At 36.0% G+C, this 24,422-nt stretch overlaps 1 protein-coding gene across 2 annotated transcripts in view; it reads left to right on the top strand.

The window, feature by feature from the left end:
• The window catches only part of LOC136841006 (uncharacterized), a 29,888-nt gene extending 5,466 nt beyond the window's left edge, over positions 1-24,422 (top strand). The window contains exons 1-11 of one of the 2 annotated variants that reach the window (XM_067108042.1): positions 10,746-11,144; positions 15,992-16,120; positions 17,457-17,605; positions 18,482-18,631; positions 19,003-19,171; positions 19,636-19,713; positions 19,970-20,112; positions 21,042-21,191; positions 22,203-22,365; positions 22,988-23,038; positions 24,127-24,422. In XM_067108042.1, coding sequence (XP_066964143.1) covers positions 16,015-16,120; positions 17,457-17,605; positions 18,482-18,631; positions 19,003-19,171; positions 19,636-19,713; positions 19,970-20,112; positions 21,042-21,191; positions 22,203-22,365; positions 22,988-23,038; positions 24,127-24,317 — 1,350 coding nt within the window. In that variant the 5' untranslated portion in view covers positions 10,746-11,144; positions 15,992-16,014 and the 3' untranslated portion in view covers positions 24,318-24,422. Of the gene's footprint in view, positions 1-10,745; positions 11,145-15,991; positions 16,121-17,456; positions 17,606-18,481; positions 18,632-19,002; positions 19,172-19,635; positions 19,714-19,969; positions 20,113-21,041; positions 21,192-22,202; positions 22,366-22,987; positions 23,039-24,126 lie in introns of those variants that run through there. The other variant, XM_067108043.1, reaches the window with a different exon arrangement.

The raw sequence follows: 24,422 nt of genomic DNA, 5'->3' as shown, positions 1-24,422 counted from the left end.
TGATTCATAGATTGCAAGTTGCTGTGGAGAAGAGGCCCTTGTAAGAATTTTGAGTTGGTCATATTGAATGTTAAATTTACATTTATTGGCATGGTTCCGAATGTTAGAGTATTCTGGAAACGCCAATCGAACTCCAGTACGATAACTCACACCCCTATGGCAATCAATGCGAACTTTGAGGAGCCTACGAGAGGATCCAACATATTTTCCCGATTACATCGGGGACAAGTAAATAAGTAGACCGCATGTGATGCCAATAGGGCAGTGGTTTTCAACCTTTTTGTGCCCATGGCCCATTTTTGACATCCATAAATACTCATGGTCCACTGCCCTTCAGGAATGAGTAATGATGATAATAGAATTATTATAAAGCATTTTCAGAACACTTAATTAGTTTTACATTTTCATTTATGGGATTATTTTTCAGAACACTTTATTAGTTATACATTGTCATTTATGAAAGAAAGCACTGGCCTGCATTTACTGTAAATAAATTATGTGCATTGTAATCGAAACTCAAATTACACTTTTTCATTCATGGAAGAAAGCACTGGCCTGCCTTTACTGTAGGTGACTTTCCATTTTTAAATATTATTTTGAAGATGTCTGTGGCATGGCCCCCTCCTCAGAACTGCCCATGGCCCACCAATGGGCCATGGCCCACAGGTTGAAAACCACTAGGATAGGGGATCAAGTATATCTTTATATATATATTTATTGGCATAAAATGCGGTTTACTTATTTACTTGTCCCCGATGTAAACCGGGAAAATATGTTGGTTCCTCTCGTAGGCCCCTCAAAGTTCGCACTGATTGACATAGGGGTGTGAGTTATCGTACTGGAGTTCGATTGGCGTCTCCAGAATACTCTAACATTCGAAACCATGCCTATAAATGTAAATTTTACATTCAATATGACCAACTCAAAATTCTTACAAGGGCCTCTTCTCCACAACGGCTTGCGATCTGTGAGTCACTTTTTATGAAACAAGTAGTTCCAGAGTTAAACAGCCAAACAATCCCCAGCCCTCTCTTCTCTTCTTGACATGAGCTGACTTTTAACCTACGTGTCTCGTGACTGTCACTCGTCTTCCTTCCTATTCCTTGAAAGGTACTTAGCACTTCCCTTTTAGTTTTTTAGTTTTTTAAATAAATTTCCTTTCATAATTAGTCGAGTCAATTTTATAATATTTAATGTTTGTATAGTTCAGTCCGAAGATGAGCCTTGGCCTTGAAACGTTGTCAAATAAATAGATGAAGTGCTACAAGAAGTCTCCTTCTGATGCCTGATGCCCTTTTGCTGTGTATATATATATATATATATATATATATATATATATATATATATATATATATATATATATATATATATATATATATATATATATATATATATATATATATATATATATATATATATATATATATATATATATATATATATATGGGTGTGTGTGTATTTATGTGTGTGTGTGTGTGTGTGTTTCGATCAAATATAAAATGAAATAAGTATTAATGTGTTAAGGGGTGGGTACATGTACGTAGTCTGCTCACGTAAGGTTAGTTGGAAGCTATAACAAGAAAAGTTATGCAAAAGAATCCCCAAATTGCGTAACTGTTATTTCTGTGTTGTGAACACAACAAAAGCAAATAGCCCGCTCAAACGAACTATGCGAAGGCCGTATCAGAAAAGGATTTCCTTTGATATTTCTGCTCAGCGAGACTACGCTTCATACGTGATGAAAGCCAGGTGATGACATAACCCACGTGCTAATTTTCCAGTTCATTACTGAGTGAGAGACTTTTCCTTGCTTATGTGAAGCTTTAGAGAATGAACTTTTTCTTCAGACGTACATTTCAAGAATGTCTGTACTTGGTGATATTTATTTGTTCACTTACATTCAGATACTGTACTGTTCATTACAAGGGAAAGGAATTTTGACTTCTGTTATATCTCGCTAATATCATTTACAAGATAACAGAGCATTATTATATTTTTACTTACAAATTACCATTAAATACTTAACGAACTGAAACAGCGTACTTGACAAGCCAATGGCCGTAGAAACTGAGACCGAGATTAAAGAATGATCCTTTTAAGGCCTTATTGCACCTGGAGATTTTCTGGAATTCGTCTTAGGATTACGTCTGGTCGGGTTGCTTTGCCCTTGAAGAACCAGTGACATAATTCTGCGATAACAAAAAAGGGAAAAACAATCGAATCTGCTGTCCAGCATTCATTCATTTTCTCTCCATTAGGAATTCCATATCACAGGACATGACTTCGGCGCCGGAAATGATTGCGTCTCTTTGTGTTCCAAGACTTCCATGTCCTTCACCCGTTTTAAGAACTGGTCTTCGTCATTTGGGTCTTATTACAGCAATGTTTTTTTCACGTAACTAGCCCAGGTGGGGGTTTCTTTCCACCGTTACTGCTTTTGTACAAAATAAGCTAAAAGAGGTCACGTATTTGCTCCGTGGTAGAGCAGTGGTTTCCCACTTGCAAGTCCCATAGCACTCTCCAACCCTGCTGCCCATCAGCCGACCCACCTGGATACCAGCGACTGCTGGGGTCAAGAAATGGTTGTAGGGCTCATAACCTCATACACTGAGAGTTCTGAGAGTCAGAAGATTATGGTCTTCGGGCACCAAACCCTCTGAATAGGTAAAAAGACGAATGGACATGTATAACTAAGTAATCGTGGGATAAGTTTTTTTCTGGCATGTGGTAGTAAAATAATTTAACCAGATATATTTCTAAAAAAATAAGTAGCTTTTATATATATATATATATATATATATATATATATATATATATATATATATATATATATATGTGTGTGTGTGTGTGTGTGTGTGTGTGTGTGTGTAATTGCATATACATGTGCGTGCGTTTTGAAGAACCATCTGTGCGAAGATGTTGAGTTCGTTTCTTCTGCAACACAGATTAAATGTGCGAAAGAAAATTCAAAAGCGTTTATTTTCATTGTAATCAATCCGCCTCCCTCGCTAAGGCCGTCATCAATGCATTCACGTAATTCTTTTACGGTCACTCTCTTTAGAAGGTCATTCACACTGTTGTTAACATAAACTGGACCACCTAAAAATCATAGTTTTAGACTTCATCTATAACAGGGAAGGGCATACAGTAAAATGGTAATGGTAAACACAGTGTCTCTTCACCAGAACTGTGAAGGTTCTTCATAGGGAACCTTTATTTTTCCTTACAAGAGAATGTCAGAGATCTAGCTAGACCGGACAAGGGTTACAAATGGCGATTGTCTTGATTTGCTAGGTGAAATGAGGAACAGAATTTCAGGAATGTAGAGAAATGCAGGAGGATGGACAAGGGGTGATAGTATCTTTCAAGTATTAGACAAATGTAATCGATGAAATTGGTATCATGTCTGAGGCGGTATCATGCGCACATATCGCGTTTTGTTCCTACAGTTTTTAGAAGAGATTTTGAGGAAGGTGATTGTAATCTTTTATGATGTGGTCAAGGTGCACTGAAGACAAATGACAAAATGGTAATGAGTTTGTTTCTGTAAGAATTGTGCTAGTTTTCTTCTTTACCAAAATATGACCAAGTATCACATGGTGACCCTCAGATGAAAATTTACGGACTACACTGCCAGCTGTTGAGAAAGTATTTTCTAAATAGTTATATTTAACCTCCCGTAACATTTTCCCATAGCCTTCCTTCCATGTTGTTGCTTAACGAATCAAGGACTGAATTTTTATCAAGATAATGCAACAAAACGAGCTGGAAGGTTATACAGAACAGATCAAGATAAGTTTTACATTTACAATTTCTGGAGAAATGAATTAGAATGACATGAAAGAATTCACTTCCCGTAAAGTCGTGTGAAAGAGCTCCTTCCTTTGGTCCTGTTCATCTTATACTTGGTCATAGATTTAGATCTGTGCAATACATAAAAGACTTTAATAATAATAATAATGATAATAATAATAATAATAATAATAATAATAATAATAATAATAATAATAATAATAAGTATCATGTACAGTACTAGATAAAGCCCCGCTAGTAATAAATAGATTGCACGAAATATTCTTTTCTCAAAGAAAGGTAAATCAAATCCTTTTGAAATGCTATGGCACATGTAGGACGTTACAGTCCGGGATATGAAATTTCGCTACTTTTTCTTTGAAGATGAAAGTTTTCGAAGGGATAAATGAGGCAAGGCATGCTCATTTTAAATTACCTCCCGATCGAATTAAACCATGGTGCATTCTGTTGCGTGCATGTGATCAAAATATTTATCTTTATGAAAATGAAAGTGTGGAACTAAATTTCAAAATGGGCTTGAAGCTAAAGGTCTCTTAAACAATATTAAACTTCATAGATGAAGCTGCATCTGCAAAACCATTTCCTGATAAACCATTTGTCATTTAGCAGAAAGTTAAGTAATAGCTTTCAAAAAAAGAAGAGATTCCAGTACCACTAAGTTTTGAAGAGAGATGCAACCACTGAAATCATAAAATGTATGAAAACTGGAACACATTTTAGGGGCTTGTGAAGCCCAAGTTGTTATAAGAAATCGGGATAACTAGAGAATAAAGAGCAAACTATCATAGAATGATACATTTTCTGCAACAGCTCGTGTACACAGATGTGTTGTTGTGGATACGCTTAATAAATTTTATGATTGTTAAGTTAAGAAGTTCGCTTTTGTTACTGTGATAAAGATAACGGAAATTTTAGTGTTATTTTGATATATTATGAAAGGTTCAATACTTTCTAAAAATGCTTCGTATCAGTCTTTTGTCTCATATGCGAGAATTTTGTTTCAAAGATCAGCTGGTGATTTTCTAACCTATTTTACTCAAATTTGGTCATCCTTACTCCTGAACTTTTGGAAATGTTTCTTCTCTGCTTCTGAAATCTCTAAGGCATCTGAGCTCACTCTTTTCCTTCGTAAACTCATTTCAAGTTTCTTGCGTGATAGTTGTTTCTGCTGAAGTTGGCGGTTTCATATTCCCTCAGAAATTGTGTGGACGTCGTGAACTTGAATATCAACTATTTTCAAAACAGTCATTCATACAGTTCACTTTTAGAACGCGGAAATCACTGCCTTCCCGTGTGTTTCCTACATTATTCAACATTTTTTTCTACCGGAGGGTTTTTCATCACATGGGAAGTAAATTCCATGCACGGTAGTGATCAATGTTCCGTCTCTTCATTATTAAAAACTAGTTACAAAGTTCCACATAGCTTTGCTAGATGCAATTTAGTAACCATGGCTAAATCTTGACGATATCTGCCAATTTGCTCTATCGAAAAGAATTTGATTTCTTTAATGTTAGGTGGCAAAAAATGGTTAATCAATTCAAATTCAAGCGACCTGTCCTTTTTGCCACTTTTCTTTAACTTTGCTTCTTTTCACCTTCATATCATTATCTCCAAAATTGCAATCAACCCTTTTGTTAAAATACTATTAAAATTAACCATTACTTTTGTGAACATTGGGGTTTATTCTTTTCATATTATTATCCTTGTTATTCACTCCAACTTTTTCATCAGAGCGTGAAATTTGACAGGAATGATTTTTAGACCAAAAATTAAAAGCGGCAGAAATCATCCCAAACCAGATACAAATACCTATCTAGATATAATGATTTCAGAATAAAATCTTGATATCGTTCCACTTTCCCGCCAATTCCTGATCGTTGGTCAACCCACGGCCTTAGAGCGTCTCCTTCCAAAATGGCAGAAATGGCGGATTGTGTCAGATTCCCATGTTATCGAGAGAGATCCTTTCACACCATTCTGCAACGTTAGTCCCAGCACTGAGCTGATGTGATCTCAGAAATTGATCGGAAAGATTTAAAACAAAGCTGCAAAACCAATAAAAGAAATAACTCACAAAACTGCCACAAGAGACGCGTGCTTAAGTTAACGAAGTCTAATTTGTATTAGTTGTAATTGCCTTGACTCAATAACTAGGCCAATCATTTTTATTAATTCACGAAATTTTCATACTGCGTCTTACACCAGACTAGTATTTATACTCTAATTGCTTTACTATATTTACAAAGAAAACTGTTTACGGCATTTTCGGAATTGCAAATGAGGCAACTGAAACGTCAACGACAACGGGAAGTTTAACCTCCGGGAAGTTTAACCTCTGTCAAGGAAATTAGATGCATTAGGCTGGTTACTAGAGCCACCTTAGGAGTCGTGTTTCCTTGATATACAAAATAAACTTCACCATACCGATGAAAACAAGTTGATAACAATAACACACGGAATTATTTGATGCACTGACACGAGACCAGGCATAAGAAGAGATAAGCAACAGTGAAATGGAGAGGAAAAGCCGCACAGTAGAATGCAGCGATGTCATCGTATCTGATTTTATCTTTTCCTCTTCTCTTTCATCGCTCGTTATCAGAGAGCGCTTCTTCAACACTACCTGAATTTGAAAAAAATCTGAGCAGCCAAAGAAACCTGTCCAATGGCGATATATTACGTTCATATTTGCTGACTAGATTCTATTAGCTGTTCAGTTACGTAAAAATAAAAAAGCTGAAATTTTTACGTTTCGTTAGTCATGTTAGCGACTTGTATGGGTTAAAATTCATGAATAAGATTCTAGTCCATACATAAGTAATTTGATCACGTCGACAGTGAACAGCCTGAGGCTATCAGCAGTGACACGTACATAGATTAATGGTCATAAAATCTAATTCTTTTTTCATATGTGTAATTGAGTCTCTCATATTTTTTTTTTTATTTACGTGTCCTTTCAATTTACTCAAGCTAATTATATGAAAAAACAAGCATATGAATTCTAATCGCAAATATCTCTATTTTCGAGCGACAAAATTCATTTTAGAGAATATCGGCCTACTGAAGAGATTTTGTATTATAAGCATTGCCTAGATAGTGAACACTCTTTTTTCTCAATGTTTCATCTCCTTAATGTTCTTTGCTAAGTCTGTCTGCAAGCAAACCTGTCACAACCAAAATTTTCCCGTAAATAATAAGTAAAATATGCATATTTGGTTCCATCTTTTTTGCACACAGGTCTTGACTTTATTCGGAATCTTGTAACTCCTCGAAAGTTATTTCGCGCTCTTGGGGTGCTTCTTACTAACATCGTTATAAGGAAAAAGCTTCAACACTATGACTATGAGCATTACAATTGGCGAAAATAATACAGCAAACTGAGCATTCTCGGAATGCAGATAACAACGGTGATAACATCTGCGTCCGCCTCAAAATGGTATTATTTATTGACTGTTGTTGTTGACGTTAAATGACTACTTCGTAAGTGGATTATATATATATATATATATATATATATATATATATATATATATATATATATATATATATATATATATATATATATATATATATATATATATATATATATATATATATATATATATATATATATATATATATATATGTGTGTGTGTATGTATGTATATATAGTATATGTATATATATATATATAGGTATACATACGTATAACTGAACCACGTTGATATGGAACGTGATGAACGTATAAATAAAGGCAAATGCCACGAAGGAAAAAAGTGAAACAACGGAGTGGTTGCCAGGCCTTTCGACTACAATGGTCCTTTACTAGGAAAAAAGTGAAACAACGGAGTGGTTGCCAGGCCTTTCGACTACAATGGTTCTTTACTAGGAAAGTGAAATATGGAGTGGTTGCTAGGTCTTTCGATTTAGTACAATGGTCCTTTACTAGACTGCTAGTAAAGGACCATTGTAGTCGAAAGGCCTAGCAACCACTCCGTTGTTTCACTTTTTTCCTTTGTGGCATTTGCCTTCATGTATATATATACTGTATATACTGTACATATACCGGTACATATATATACATATATATGTATGTATATATGTATGTATATATGTGTATGTATATGTATATGTAAATGTATATATATATGTATACATCAAATGGGAAGGCAGACAGGAATACCCTTGAATAATCATTTGATTACATGTTCATTCCCAACGTTTCATAATCCATGATTACATCATCAGGGGTTCTAGAATTAAAAGCAAAAAGTTTGACAATAAGAATTACAGAAAAAACACACAAAGGCAAAGTCAGAACATAAAGAACGACAATCGACTTAAAAGGTAAATTTTACACAAAGGGCACCGAGGATTAGGCAAAACACTGAGAAAGTAATTTAAACAAATAGAACGTATAAAAGACAATTAAAACAATTATATTTAAGGTATTTATATTTTAAAAACACTTAAATTTAAAATCACATTAAGAAAACGAATAAATAAATAAATAAAAGTGACTAAGGGTATGGAGCCAACCTGTCAGTACGACACAAATACAGAAAATGAGGAGTTCGAAAGAAAAACATAACAACAAAAACATTATTTTTACGACAGGTGTAAAGGAACAGCTGAAGTTTGCGTGTTCAATTTCGGAACAAGCTGTCTTATCGTCAAAGACTCGAGTATTAGTGATTCCAGTTGGCTAGAAGTTCGTCCAATTATGCAGAAATCTTTGCTTTCAATGGGAGTTTTACAAAATTTCGTATGACTTCTGATGCTGGAGTGTTCGGGGTTCGAGATCCTTAACCCCGAACGAAAACTTACCCCCTTATGTGAATCTATGCGTACTTTTAGAAGTCTCCGAGTGGCTCCCACATAATCCCCGAGTTACACTTGGGGCAAGAATACTTATACACCACTCCGGAGGACATCGTAGCACAAAGCTGATCCTTAAATATAAAATAATAATGAATAATGGAAACACACCATAAGTTAATGAGATGTCTGTGAGATGCTTTGGCACAGTGGTAATAGCGTAGTGTGCTTGAGTGGGTAACTTGGTTTTTCAACACATCTGGATTCAGGAAAGCTTTTGAAGGAATGAGTGAGAGGAATAAATGTTGCAACAATAAAGGTAAAGATGATAAAGACAAATGTAAGCACTGAACGGGTATAACATTCGTTAGTATACCATGGGAGGTGTACGGTAGGATTCTGATTTATGAAAATTCGGCTATTAAGCCAGACACTGGTGCACTTTCAGCCATTCAGTGCTCAAGACAGTACAACAAAAAATAAAGGAAAGAGAATAGAGGCTGGACAGAAAGAATGAATAAAGAAAGCGGAGTGGAGGCAAAGGAAAAGACTGAAAAATGAATGCAGCCAGGAGTCGAAGGGACGCTTCAGACAACCTTTAGTGGGGCCTACGGTGCACCACCTAAAATGCACTGATGGCACTAACCCCCTACGGGGATGGTGCAGTTTTAAATGATAAAGTAATACAGATGGCTGATAGAGGAAGAAATATGCTGATTTAGACAGGGAAGAGTACTGCATGTGTGGATCAAGTGTTCATTATGGAACAGCTATCCAGTCAGTTTGACCTAGGAAACGTTGATATTAGACGAACTAGAGAAGTAATGTTGAGGGTGGTGAGAATGTATGGAAAAGAAGATAAGTTACTGAAAGCGTTAGGAGTTTTTGATGATGGAAGTGAAGAGTAGGCTATATGTCGGTAGGAAATTGACTAGTTTTGTGTGAAAATGGGTCTTAGAAATGATGAGTTATGTCTGCAAGTCCATTCAAGATCTTCTTGTGTATCATTGTAAATGGAGTGTGGAATGAATGATGTTAGCAGACTTGTTTAGGATAGTAAAGTGAGTCGTCAGAAACTAGTAAAAGGTTTGAAAGAAGAGAAAGTTGAGAGTAAATTTGAGAAAGAGTAAGGTTGTGATGGTAATCAGAAACCAAGTACTCGAGGTGATAGATGGTGGTAGAATAGAAGCCGTTGAATCGTATTAGTATTTGAGGATAATTATAATGGGTGGCAGAATGAGAAAAGAGGAGAGTCACAGAATAAGTGAAACACAAATGGTAGCAGGGTGTGTGCAAGAATTTGGAAAGAGACTTGAATTCTCTAACGTAGCCAAGGTGGGGATGTATGACCAAAGTCTAGTGAGTAAACTTAGAGCCAACCATAAAGAAGTGTTGTTAACGAAGGTAAGGTTATCCGACGCTGACTGCCAAATGTTGATTTGCCAGTTGCTCATTCACTAAGAGTATCTCGACAGTGTTATAAAAAAAACATTTGCTACCCAGTGCGCAAACTCTCATTGAACATATGACAAGCGCATATCTTTAATTTTTCAGTATAATGGAAACGTAAGGCAGCCTAAATCAGATCAATATTTATTAGTCTTCGTAAGGTGATAATTTTAAAGTTAGCTCAATTAATCAAACAACAAACATTTCACTGTATAAATACGAATCATTAATTTACAATACTACCTGAATACCATTATTCAATCCTAGTTTAAGACAAACACAAAGAGAGAGAGAGAGAGAGAGAGAGAGAGAGAGAGAGAGAATCGTTCGCTGGAGTTTACAGCAACAAAACAGCTTTCATTACCAAACTAATTGTGATGCTTATCCAAAACATTATATTGATTTACTCATCATTTATGTTTGAGTAAGTGATATTTTTTTCTGTTATAGAAAGAAAGCCTTTAGTTTGGAATTTTTATTTGTTACATACAAATATTCTTGTAACAAACCAGGATATAAAAAAAAAAGAAAATTTGCCTTCAGTTCGAAGTAGATTCGAGCCTAAAAAGGCTGTGACTTGATGACATCCTCATCATTTCTCTTTACTCGAGAATTCCACCTCTAGGTTTCACAATATCCCCTGGATTTACAGGTAAGAAAATTTCGGCATCCGATGCCCACACACGCAGTGGAGTCCTGCATCCCGCCAGAGGCACCGTTACCCGATGACGCACTTATGACGTCATCAAAGCTTTTTTGGATTTCTTAAGACTAATCAAACTCTTCACATTGCATTTTACGCTGTATCGTGATTTAGCCATAAAGCAGTTTTTTAATTGCACTCTGTGGTACAAATGATGGTAACTATGTTTCGTTCATTAACTTGAGTGAGTCACACAAAATTAATGACGTCAGGGTTCAACTTATGACATCATTTCCGATCCGGAAACAATAAATGACTATTGCTCGAGACTCGAGTAATTCCAAAGCATTGTTGGCTATCAAAAGCTTGTGAGTGGACGTCTCTGTTTCTCTTCTTCATTCTTGTGCTGTTGTTGGATTTACTCGTACTTAAAAAAAAGGTAAGGAAAATGTTTTTGGAAGTGTTGGCTTCGCTCTTGGTACGTTTTATAAGATTTTTCATCAAAAGAAACATATACCGTAAGAGTGCAACTTGAACACCGGGGACTTGTGTGCATCCACGTCTTCTGTTGAGGTACACTTCACTCTTTATCCTATGTTCCGTTAAAAACAGATGAAACAGTACCACTTTGAAATTAATAGTTCATTTATAGTGCGGTTGCTCTCTCTCTCTCTCTCTCTCTCTCTCTCTCTCTCTCTCAGATCCTTCTTACTTGACCAAATCACAACTAAAACTAATATTTCATTCACTCTCTCTCTCTCTCTCTCTCTCTCTCTCTCTCTCTCTCTCTCTCTCTCTCTCTCTCAGATCCCTTCTTACTATGACCAAATCACAACTAAAACCTAATATTTCCATTCACTCAGAACTCTCTCTCTCTCTCTCTCTCTCTCTCTCTCTCTCTCTCTCTCTCTCTCTCTCTCAGATCCCTTCTTACTATGACCAAATCACAAATAATAACTAAATATTTTAATTCACTTAGAATCTCTCTCTCTCTCTCTCTCTCTCTCTCAGATCCCTTCTTACTATGACCAAATCACAACTAAAACCTAATATTTCCATTCACTCAGAACTCTCTCTCTCTCTCTCTCTCTCTCTCTCAGATCTCTCTCTCTGATCCCCAAAATCACAACTAAAATTCACTATTTCATTCTCTCAGATCCCTTCTTACTATGACCAAATCACAACTAAAACCTAATATTTCCATTCACTCAGAACTCTCTCTCTCTCTCTCTCTCTCTCTCTCTCTCTCTCTCTCTCTCAGACCCTTCTTACTATGACCAAATCACAAATAAAACTAAATATTTTCATTCACTTCTCTCTCTCTCTCTCTCTCTCTCTCTCAGATCCTCTTACTATGACCAAATCACAAATAAAACTCAAATATTTTCATTCTTCTCTCTCTCTCTCTCTCTCTCTCTCTCTCTCTGTGAGAGGTGTACTGGGAACTCCACTTGGGCCATGGGATATTCTGGTATTTTGCTTTCCCGTTTTCAGCAGGACCAGTTGTTGACTTAGTCACTGCTGATTCACTCACTGTGTTTCGACGATGGGATGAGATATTCTGTAGGATAAATATCTAAAGAAATAAAAGAATATCAAACAATTTCATGGAAAGTAACAAGACGAATAGAATTGAGAGGAGACTGGACCGGAATGAAGTGACAAATTTGAGTAATTTCATACGCAAAGCCAGATTACGCAACGAAAATGAGAGAGAGAGAGAGAGAGAGAGAGAGAGAGAGAGAGAGAGAGAGAGAGAGAGAGAGAGAGAGGGCTGATTTTTTCGTGCAAACTTTTTACGGTGCCATTTTCGACTGTGCTGAGAGAAATCACCATGACTGAATATGCTTGATTTGAAGTTTTTTTACGTTTTCTTGGTTCTTCGTTCCCCATACTAGGGAGTGACTTCAGAGAAAAACCAGCTCAACGATCAATGCCAAATTAATAGTCAAGATGCTGGATTGTCGATGAAATGCCTTGTACAGAAAATTCCCCCACCATTAGCCACTTTGCACACCTACGCATGAAGGTTATCAGCAGCACATTAAATCCCTTATACACTGAATAGTTCACCTTTGATTTGCACGTACTCTCGCTCTTCTTGAACATGAAGGACTTTCTTTCCCAGTACCTCTTTCACTCCATTCATCCACCTATCAACTCTTCCTCTCTAGCATTTCCGCACTATACGCTTTTCATCAACTAACCCCCACTAATCGTTTTACTTCTCCAGCTACTTACCTCTTCATTTTTCACCTCTCGGTTCTTCTTGCAGTTCATATACAGTTCATCTCACCAGCTTTGATCTTATTTCTTCATTCATATTTACCTTCCACAATTCACTTCCAGAAACGCGAGGTAGTTGGACACGCTCCAAGACTCCATTCTTCACATTGCCTATTAATCATTTCTTCTCTCATCCCACCATTTGTCATTTCATTTGCTCCCAAATACTTGTAGGAATCAATCGCTTCCATTCTGCTAAGATCCTTATTTACATTCACCGTTCCATCCTCTTGGCTTCCATTCATCTCAATTACCTTACCTAAGTCACATCTAATCTCAGTTTACTCTTCTTTCAAACTTTCAAACTTTTTCATTAGTCTGTAGTTTCTGCATACTGCCCCAAGTCAGTGACGTATCATCTTCAAACATCAACCACATCGCACACCATTCCTTACTGAATATTTGTCCTACAAATTTACACCCACTTTTATATGCGTTCTCTAACTTCTCGTATCATTCCATCTCTAAAAAGGTTGAATCTTCCGAATATTTAGAGAACATAGATATCTTCCAACATTTAGGAACAAAGATATCGATTACAGATTCTGGATCTTTCCCAGATAGTGACCCCAAGGTTTTCGGGGGTCGTTATCTAGGACTAATATTTCTTGGTGTCATTATATTTATGATATTTGCAGCCTTTTGTTTGTTTTTACGGTAATCCGTTTTGTTTATGTTTTTACGGTAATCCTTTGAGTTTAAATTTAGTAAAAGAATAAAAAAAAAGCAAATGAAACAACGGTCAGCCGGAACAGGATCTGAAACTCAGGCAGATTAATATCGCATATGAAATTAAGATTATTTCTGCGTAAGTCCAGTATGATCTGTTTTTTATATGGACACGAATCCTAGCAGCAATATGAAGTTATATATAAAAGATTTTGTCGATTTTAGAATGAAGCATTAAGAAGAACATTAGGTGTTAGACGGTGCTCAGTCAGAGATGACACCATAATGGACATTACGGAAGTTACCTATGAGAGAATAGTACGTGATAATGTGAGCTTGTTTCCTGTCGGACAACATAAGAGTCTGAAAACCCAGACCTACTTGAATGAGAACTATGAGAAGGGAGACTGGAAATGAGCGGAGATTTGTAGATCAGGCGCCGGAAAGATATGAGTGAAGAAATTTCACAGAAGCCCTTTGCGTCATGTGGCGTTTGAGGTGGTGACGATGATTTTTCACCTTTTAGTACTGATTGGTTTCTGATGAAGTTTCTCTCTCTCTCTCTCTCTCTCTCTCTCTCTCTCTCTCTCTCTCTCTCTCTCTTTACATTAATACAGAATGTTGCTGTTCGGATATAAAACATATAGTTTTACCAGTATAACGCTTAAATTTATATTGTCTGAGTATAAATCATCATTTTTATCTTTTTTTATTTTAAAATGTTTAATTCCAACCCTTAGCAGCCAAATGTTTTGAAATTCTTTTCGGCATTTGTTGTTTATAATCTAAGGTAGTTTATGTCCATTATTTTGGTACGTTTTCTTCAATGGAAAGATAATTCAAAGAAAACGACTCACCAGTTAAGCTCATAAAGCTATTCTGGTTTTTTAGTCGTCACCATGGCCGGGCGTAGATATGGTTGGGGGGGGCCCCGGGCTGTTGCCCTTCCCACCCCAGTAAATAATTCTTATTTTTTCATTAAGTTATCGTAGATAGTTAATTTTGTAAAAAGAATGGAAATGCACCGACTTTGTGGTTTATTTCTAGCGGTTAAAATAATGTTCAGAGTCCTGAAGATTAGCCTACTTCATTAGGAATTACTTGAATTTGAAACTGTTGTAATTTCTGGTTAGCAAGAGGTAAATAATTTGCTTGCTAGTAATTGTATCTTACAGTGATCTCCGTGCCATCAGCCTATGTATCAATGTCTATTTCTTACTTTATGGTTCTATTTTTATAAACATAGAGAGAAACACACACAATAGAACCGTAGGCTACGTATAGAATGTGTTTTTATTTATTTATTTATTCTTGCAATTAAACCTTTTTATCTTCAATTAAAACTTTGTGAGTGATGTAATTACTTTCTTTTACTTTGAAGAACAAGAGATAATGATAGTGTATCGCTGTTACCTATTAGACTTACCGACATTACATGTTGATTGCTTGATTAGAGAGAGAGAGAGAGAGAGAGAGAGAGAGAGAGAGAGAGAGAGAGAGAGAGCCTTCAATGGCCCGGATATGACTTAAAACGTCATACAGGTGCTGTGAGGGGTGGGGGCCCTGTAAGCCAACCATTCGCGAGTAAAGCAAGAGCAGAGTGAAATCCCTTACAATATTCTTAGTATGACGATCTCTTCCGGTATTCCCAACCCAGTTTCCGTATGATTCACCACATTTTTTTCTTATGATTGCCAAATCCATATCGTGAGCACTGTTATAAATTTGTAAATCTTGTAGTTAATAGAGGGATGACTCATATATATATATATATATATATATATATATATATATATATATATATATATATATATATATATATATATATATATATATATATATATATATATATATATATATATATATATATATATATATAATATATATATATATATATATATATATATATATATATATATATATATATATATATATGCTCATTATTGTAGATTTATTATTATCCTAGAACTACATGCAAAAACACAAGTGTATTTGCTTAATATACTTTGTGTGTACATTAAGGTTTATGACTTTATATTGTACTTAATAAACTTATAGATAAAATAAATCATATCCCATCACATTCAGATTTTTATGTTATTCTTACCAACTGTTAGATCAGATCTTTATTGTCTAAAGAAAATATAGCCTCAAAATTTTCTTTTTTCGATAGATCAATGTTAATAATAATTTGGTTTCCCTAGAAATATTTCAGACCTGAAACTAGATGTATACAAATATACGCACATACAGAAACGCTTATGTACGTACCCTCATGTCTACACAGAACGCAGTAAAATTCGCTAATTTATAAGTTTGTTTCCTTTGCAGGCGTGTCTCTTCACGCAGTCACAATGGGTGTCTCGGCATTCTCAGGAAGTTTAATCTGTGTGCTTCTCGTGACAGCACAAGTGTGTTTCTCCAATCCTGTTACTCAGACGAAGACGAAGACAGTGCTCCGTAAGTATTTCAGTTTGTCTTCAACGGGTTTAACTATAGTCCTAACATAAGAGGTCGCAAATCTGACCGAATATTTTGTACCTAGCAGGACCCACTTACATAGGCACCTGACGGTATGGTCCTAATTATAGCGCAGATTCTCATAAGTAAATATCGTTTACTGTTTAATTTGCCTCGTAACTGGGAGGATGGAATAGAGCCAGTTTCATGAATAAGCGAAACTGGAGCTGGAAGTGAAATACAATATGTGAAGATAAATGAGACAGACCCACATGCTGTTTTTCTGTCCACTTTCTATCAAAAACAGGTTATAATCGCATTCTTTCTCGAAAACTAGTTATTCTGTAACAACATAAAGAAACACATTCTCCCAGATGTACAAGTTATGAAAGAAAAAGGCAGAAAAACTCAGTTTCTAGAATGTAAGAAATTATATCTACTTGTATTTTTCAAGGTTATTGCTATTTTACTCAGAGAGAAAAGTTATGTTGTTCTTACAAAAATCAAAGATGAGTGGTTCATTTTTACGCTTAAGATTACTAACACCTTAGTTTACTTATGGCCCACAAGTGGCCAGCTGTAAATGGGCGCAAGTGTCTGCTGAAGTCAAAATAAAAAGGCTACCAGTCTTACCCAAAAAGACTCGCTGAGAAACCAGAAGGGCGTAACTTTCTAGCAGAACCTCCTGCAAAGGGGAAAAGGGCATTTGGTTAAAATGTATTTGTGCTCTTTATCTCCACCAATAAATTATTTCCCAGAGTAAGAGACAGATCCAGAGAAATGCAATATAACAGTCACTGCCACTAAGTGCTTTAATTGCTGAATTAAGAAGAGCCCCATATCGAAAGATTTCCACAGCTTTAACCAGCGTGACGATCCTCCTACCCACTTCGCGCTACCCACATCTTTCATGCATCATCTCACTCTTCCTGCACATTAAGGGCGCTCTGATCCTGGGTCTCTTCCCTCCATCTAGTCAGTCTTTCATTATTTTCTTTCAATATTGTTGAACACCCACATTACACTTCCATGATGGAGAGCTGGCTGAATGATCCATAGACACTCCATTTCTCTTCCTAATCTTTTTGTGTATGCGCAAATATATATATATATATATATATATATATATATATATATATATATATATATATATATATATATATATATATATATATATATATATATACTTCCAGAATAATGACTATTTGTTCGTTACAAAAATCCCAAAAAGAATAAAAAAAAAACTTTGTTTGTTATAAAAAAAAATCATCTTTGTTGTGAATCATGAAAGTAAATGTTGTGAAATCTTGATTTTCCTTTTATGTCTTCCCAACAGCTTATCCAGGATGTTATAACTACCTCGTGGGTGAGAGAGTATTCTCTAACCACGTTGTTGCCTTGGACCACACTTTGACATTCTTAGTCAATCCCAGCCACCCAGCCGTTGTCTTCGACATAACGGTCTCCTCTGAAGTGGCTTACCAGGTAAGAAGCGCGGAAATAGTTCCTCGTTAATAGAATGGTTGACCTTTCAACTTCCGCATGGAGGCAGTAACCCTTAGGTTAAAAGAAAACCGGCATACCTTAAAACCAAGGCATGAAAGGCTAGATAAATACGAAGGCAGAAGATGTGTCAAGAGTAAGATTTTGTGACCTATGAATTAACATACATTTACACTATAACTAATCATAAAAGCTTCATCATTAAATGGAGTCATAAAAATTTGTGCTATAGCTACAGGTACGTGATATAAATGTTTAATACTATATAGGTGATAGATGCTCTTTTGTGTTGAAAGGGTATAGTTAAAATCATGTGACTGAAAGTAAAGAACTGAAATAGGTTTGTGCACTTATTCTGCATGCAACAGTGATTCCTTTTCAACGTACCGAATTCACCCTTTTCTTTCATCCATTCTTTTTAATTTTTAGAAAGACCGAATAGCTTAACCTAATTCGGTTGTTTATTTTTACTAAAAATCATCTCTGAATTTAAAATTTGTATCCCAGTGCATGTTTAATTATAATTTTAATAGCTGTTTATACATACTCACTGAATGATTAAAATGTCTGTATAAGAAAACAGGAAACGACATTGTCATATTTTTAAAAGTAATCTCTCGGACCCTCGTCGAAGGTTGGAAAAAAAAGAGGTAGTTCGTTAGAAAACATTATGGTTTTGTTATTTGTTTCATCGATAGGAATATGTCTCTTCCCTGTGCTGAGGTACTGCAGTTGTGATCGCCTTTCTATAGATAGTGTATGCATGCATACATCCACATAATTCCAAATTAATGGATAAATGCAAACCAAATTAGGCCATATTCAATAATAGATCCAAATCGGTCCTTTTCATTCCAGGCGATAGTGGAAGGCGCCAATCTGAGACTTCAAGAGTGCGACTTAGATCGAGAGCACTGCCAAGTTATGCAAGAAGGAACTTCAAAATCCTCCAACTTACTTGACGCTAACCAGTGGAACGGAATCAACGTCACCCTCGAAGGAAGCACAGTAAGTTGTGGTTCAGAGCGTAGTTTAAGACTATAGTATCAAGTGATAATTATTGTGCTCGGGATACTCAATGGGATAACAGAAGAAAAACAGTCGTTAATCCAAAAGTCATTTCGTAGCTTCATATATTACAAAGAAAATCTGTGACAGGATAAATAGATTAGCGCTTAGAAAACACTAATCGCAAAATGGATAACAGTAAAAAACTGTTCTGCTGCCTTAGGTCCTTGATAAATTATGCTTGGAAGAGCCTGGATAAAATAGGGCATGTAGAAGCATAAACAAAGAAAAATTTTCCTTAAATTCCTTCAGTAAATGCCAAATAAAGATACGGTTTAGCATTCGCGTATATACATAGTCAATATTTGCAGATCACAGTCTCCGTCAACCAGAAGAAAAACATCACGGGAACGCTCCAGTCTGTGGTCTGGGAAAATTCCCCGAAATCCAAAGGCGGCATTTTGCACTCCAACGTAAAGGTGTCTCTTCTTCCAGTGCAGATTCCCGGTTACTCTCTGACTGTCAATCTTTTCTGTAATGGTAAGTCTGCTTCTCGTGAAGATCTGGCATTTTTGGGGATGGCTGATTAATTGACACTAGAACTGGTGATTTTATTTAAGTCGTTCTTATGTGCAATGCTGTTTCTTTCAAATGCTGTTCTTATATAGTTTTATCGAAGATTTTTCTCAGATACATTTAACCGACATTACTTTCTTTATGTCGTCACCTTTTCCGGCTTTGCATCTTGTCTAGTATATCTTTTGTGCAAAAATATCCAAAGTAAAATATTATCAGCTTATAAGGAATTCCTCAATAAGTTTCTTTATCATAATCAGCTTTCTTAAAACTTGATATTCCGAATACATTCTTTGTTAAATAAATGCTAATTTTATATCTCTAGAGGGTCACATCTATACTTCACCAGCAAACGATCATATAACTTACTACACCATGAGAATAAAAGAAATAAAGAAGACAAGGTGACAAACAAATATTTCTTGCAGGGACCCATTACCCTGAAATCGAAGAGGTGACGATGGAACCACGCCTGCCCGATGTAGTCACTCAGCCACCGCCAGAACGTAAGTTTATGCTGCCTCCTGACTATTTTTCCACTGAGATCAGTTGATTGCTGATTATCTGGTGTAATGGGATTCCAGTGAAAATGCTTCATTGATGATGCTTTGCGCAACTTAGTCATGCAGTTATCACTTCTTATTCCTCTTTGATAGACATTTGCTGGTCTTTAGACCTTGTCCTTTTCATATGGTCAGCTCAGAAATCAGTCTCAGCGAGCTAAGTGTTCATTGCCTTCTAACGATTTCTTTTGATTTGCAGCTTTCCCAACCTGTCCAGTCCATCAAGTGACCGAAAGCCAATCCTTGGAGGGGCTAAAACTGGAAGAAAAACTCGTTATGGCAGTTCTCCCATCCGTCCCTTCCCTTCAGATGAAGGTGTCGTTCAGAAACAAATTATATCAGGTACGAATTGCTTCGGAAAATTCCTGTTCTGTATAATGTCTTACAATTCCAGAAGTTTCCTGGTGCTGAGCAGTTAGGCAGGTCTGCGTTTACATTTAAGTTTCCGGTCACTATGCAAAAATTTTTTTCACATTTTTTAGGAAACGAAGATTGGTTGAATGCTAGACAGTTGAATTTTGACATTTAAAGCAAATAAGTGAAAATACTGACACTATGGTAATGTTTCATTTCCTTTTTAGGAGTACTTGCAGAAAAGTTACAAGATAGGCGCATGTCCAATTACCTCAATAATACCAAAACTGCTGATAGCTAAATCGTGATTTCATTGAAATAGGAATCACCAAATGGCAATTCTTTGTTCCCATTGACTTTCTAAGACTGAAATGAAATCCGGTGATATTAGTTTAGTTTTCCACACACACCCCCAAGAAAAAAAAATTAACTTTTTGGAAGAGCGAGTGTTCTGACAAACACTAAAATACACATATCCATCGCATAAAACAGTAGAGTATAATGATCTTTGGCGGTTTTCTTCCTTGTTAGCTTCATATTTCGCCAGTGCATAAAACTAAGCCGGTGGCTTTAGGCACTGCTGCGATTTTGAAATCGCTTCTGAGGTCATCTTTTTTTGTAACATAAAGGCCAACTCATAGCTTCTATGGAATTTTAGTTTGCTCACATGAAACGTAATATTTACTTCCTACAGTAAAGAATTATAAATCACTTACTTTGTTCCCATACCGCTGCTGAGACAAATTGTCTCATATAATTCAGGAAAAATTTTATATTTAAGTACAACGCAGATAATTATTCAAAGCAGAACAGTATTGTTTCATATGGTTTCCATTTGAATAGTGAACTTCACGTACGGTTAAAATTTGTGGAAACTTATTATATTACTTTCTAATGTCTTTTTATCCCACCAACAGGCTACTATCGATGGGTCCATGACAGAGGTCCTGAAATGCAGCCCTGACGGAACTCATTGCGATATGGTCGATGCCGGTGGTGTCAAGGGATCGGATAGCCTCATGGCCAACAAATGGAATTACGTGACTGTGTCTCGCAATGAAGGACAGGTAGGATCCATGGGGCTTTGGTGTCACTCCTCCGCAGGGAGACTGGCAGTTAGTGAAGAGTTGGTGTTCGATGACCCATTGTTTCAGTTTTTTCCACTGTTGCTGGAACATGTGTTCGGAGTTCCATCCTTCAAACCCGAGTGCATTAGACCATTGCAGTACAAACAAAAGCTACATATCAACAAGATATGAAGCATTTCTGGTGTAAACCAAAAGCACAGTCATTCGTTTCCTGACTTCGATGTTTACATCTACTCTTGACACGCCAGCCGTTTGTGGTGTTAGAATTTCGACGATGGGAAATTATAAAGCGCATTTTTAGGCTAGCTAATATTTAAGACTAGAAAATTGATATCCCGTAATTTGTAAAGAAAATTAACTTTTATTAACATATATATATATATATATATATATATATATATATATATATATATATATATATATATATATACATATATATACATATATACATATATATACATATATATACATATATACATATATATACATATATATATATATATATATATATATATATATATATATATATATATTTATATATATATATATATATATATATATATATATATATATATACGATGATATCAATATAGTCACGAATCGTTGAGTATTTTGTAATACCATAAGTTTTTTTTGGGGTGGTTAATTTTGTGAATCATAACGAATACTATACAGCTACGGTTGAAATTTCATGTTAATTTGAAGTGGTGCGCCCCATGATCTTCGAGCTATTGAATAGCCACCACAGTCAGGTAATGAAGACATCACACCTGCGCGCTGATAACACAGATTAATTGTTTTCCTGTTCTAGTGCTCCAGTGTTCTTTTCCAACATATTTAGACTTTCAACATAATGCTGAAAGGGTCTGTTATGAAATTCTAAAATCTGTTTTTGTTTGCATGAAATAAAGTGGAACTACGTCTAATGTTAGCAGGTTCTCTAAACGGAAAAAAAATAATAAGCATTTTCTTAATCTTCACCGATTCCAGGTGACCTTCCAAGTCAACTCAGACCTTGACCTTATGGGTAAAGGTATGTCCTTCGGCCCAGATGACGAGTACGCCACAGTATCCGTCCTCGCAACGGCAGGCATCTCCTCCGACATTTCCGGAGGGACTGACAGCGTCATCAGAGTGAACGTCTACTGCGAAGGTGAGTGAACGGTTTCAGTAGTCGGTCAAACTGCAGACTTTAAGAACTTCAAAATCATCAGTATTATCCACCATACATTCAAATAATTATTTGTGTAAATCACACGTATATTAATGAAAACGTCATGGGCTCTTTATACCTGACCTTAGTGGAAGGAATTCTCCATCTGAAATATTCAAATGGTGTTTTAATAGAATAGTTTGTATATTTTACTTCAAAAATTAAGGTATTGACTTTCAAGGCCATTCAGTAACCTTGTACCCATTTTGTTTTGAGTATTATATCGCACTAAAGGTACTGCTAAAGACAGTGAAATCAGTCAGAACACGCCCAAATATACATGATTAAAAAAAGGTGTTGTAATTACTCCACCAGTTTTGATTCCCTTACATGACTTTACAGGAAGTGAACGTTTGTTTCATTGTGGGTCAGGAATGGTGGTGTTGTCCGAAAGCTAGATTTTCAATTTTACGTTCTGTAATCTCCGATCTTGGTGAATTGTTCACGATCAGTTCCAAATAAAAAGTCTCAATCATGCCCGAAAGTAGTTTTGATTTTTATGCGGAATGTTTGTTCATAATGCTAAAGTTTCAACTGCAATGTTTTCTTATTTCTTCAACAGACGCTGACGAAACAACTATCAACATTCACTACACACCTGCACCCGTTGGAGGTGAGTTAACAGAACAGAAATGCATTAATTAATCCAGGAGTTTTTGAACTTGTGCTTTGTGGATATTTCCTTAAGCTTATAGAATCACACAATTTGCTTGATTATTTCTGGACCTGAGACCGAAACGGGCAAGGCTGCCAAAAGCGAGTTCTGTCCTGCTAGAAAAATGTGAATGGACTTCGTAGACATGACCCACCTACCTTCTCAAAAGATATTGATTAAGCTGACATTTTCAACGACAAGAAAATGCAGGAGGCTGCTGTCGAGAAGTTCTTGAGAGCAATGTCCTAAATAATATTTGTAAAATGAGAAAAGGGATGAGACCTTATTAAAATGTTGAGGTGATTTAAAATTGGCAGTAAATTCAGAACTAGGTCATTTATTAGCAGGAAAAATTATTATGTTATTATCTTAAGAGAAGAAGTGTCTGAAGGACCTCCCCGAGGAAGGGAACATTACCTCGAACAAGAAACAGTCATACATGAATCTGAGGCAGTTACCCTCAGAAGTGCATATGGCATCTGAAGAGGACTTACCCAGGCCTATAATGTCTTCTTACCATGACATGCTACATTCTAAATCCAAAACGTTGCTAGGTCGAAGGGTTTCAGTTCTCAGCCACTGACGTGATAGTAGGAGGTCTATGAAACAAAGAAATGAATGAAGGCAGCATTAAAACTATCGGAGATTTGTCTGCCCTGTTAGGAGGAGGAACTATTCGGATCCGCATTTAAAAAATAGCGCAAGCTCAAGTAAGACCGAAGACGGGTGAGGTCGAAAAAAGGACAGTTCGTGAAATATATTGTGTACTTTAAAAATAAGTGTGTATATACATATAACTGAAAGTTCATTTTAATTTACTACCTTGTATATTCAAACATGAATAATAAAAGATTCTTCTTTCCTTTTTATGTTGATTTATCAACACTTTTCACTGTAGTTTTGGGAGCTTTTTGTTTTATTTGTCTATATGTTCATGTTTAATTGCTGGACCCCGACTTTACACTTACTACACACATATGCACAAAGTACAGAGAAAGTAAAAGTATGTTGTCACTCATTGCTTCCATCTCCATCTTTGCTTGCAGAGACGACAGTCGCTCCAGATGACGCTCATGACGACTCACATGTCTTGCGAGTCATAGCCATCATCTTGGCGATCATCATCGTCATCTTGGTGATCGCTTTGGTCTACTATTGCTACACGACAAAGTGCAAGAAAGGTGGCGCCCAGTCTTCCTACCAGCTCCAAGAAGATGCCCAACAACAACAACATTAGTACAAGTAGTAACGAGGGAGGGTTGAACTATGAATAGTTAGGTTAATCCTAAGTTTGACAATAATAATAATATTAATTATGATAACAATAAAAATATATATTTAA

The sequence above is a fragment of the Macrobrachium rosenbergii genome, chromosome 8, assembly GCF_040412425.1.
Source record: "Macrobrachium rosenbergii isolate ZJJX-2024 chromosome 8, ASM4041242v1, whole genome shotgun sequence".
In the NCBI taxonomy this organism is placed as follows: domain Eukaryota; kingdom Metazoa; phylum Arthropoda; class Malacostraca; order Decapoda; family Palaemonidae; genus Macrobrachium; species Macrobrachium rosenbergii.
Note: the sequence above shows the minus strand (reverse complement) of the source record. Positions and strands in the feature narration are given on the sequence as shown.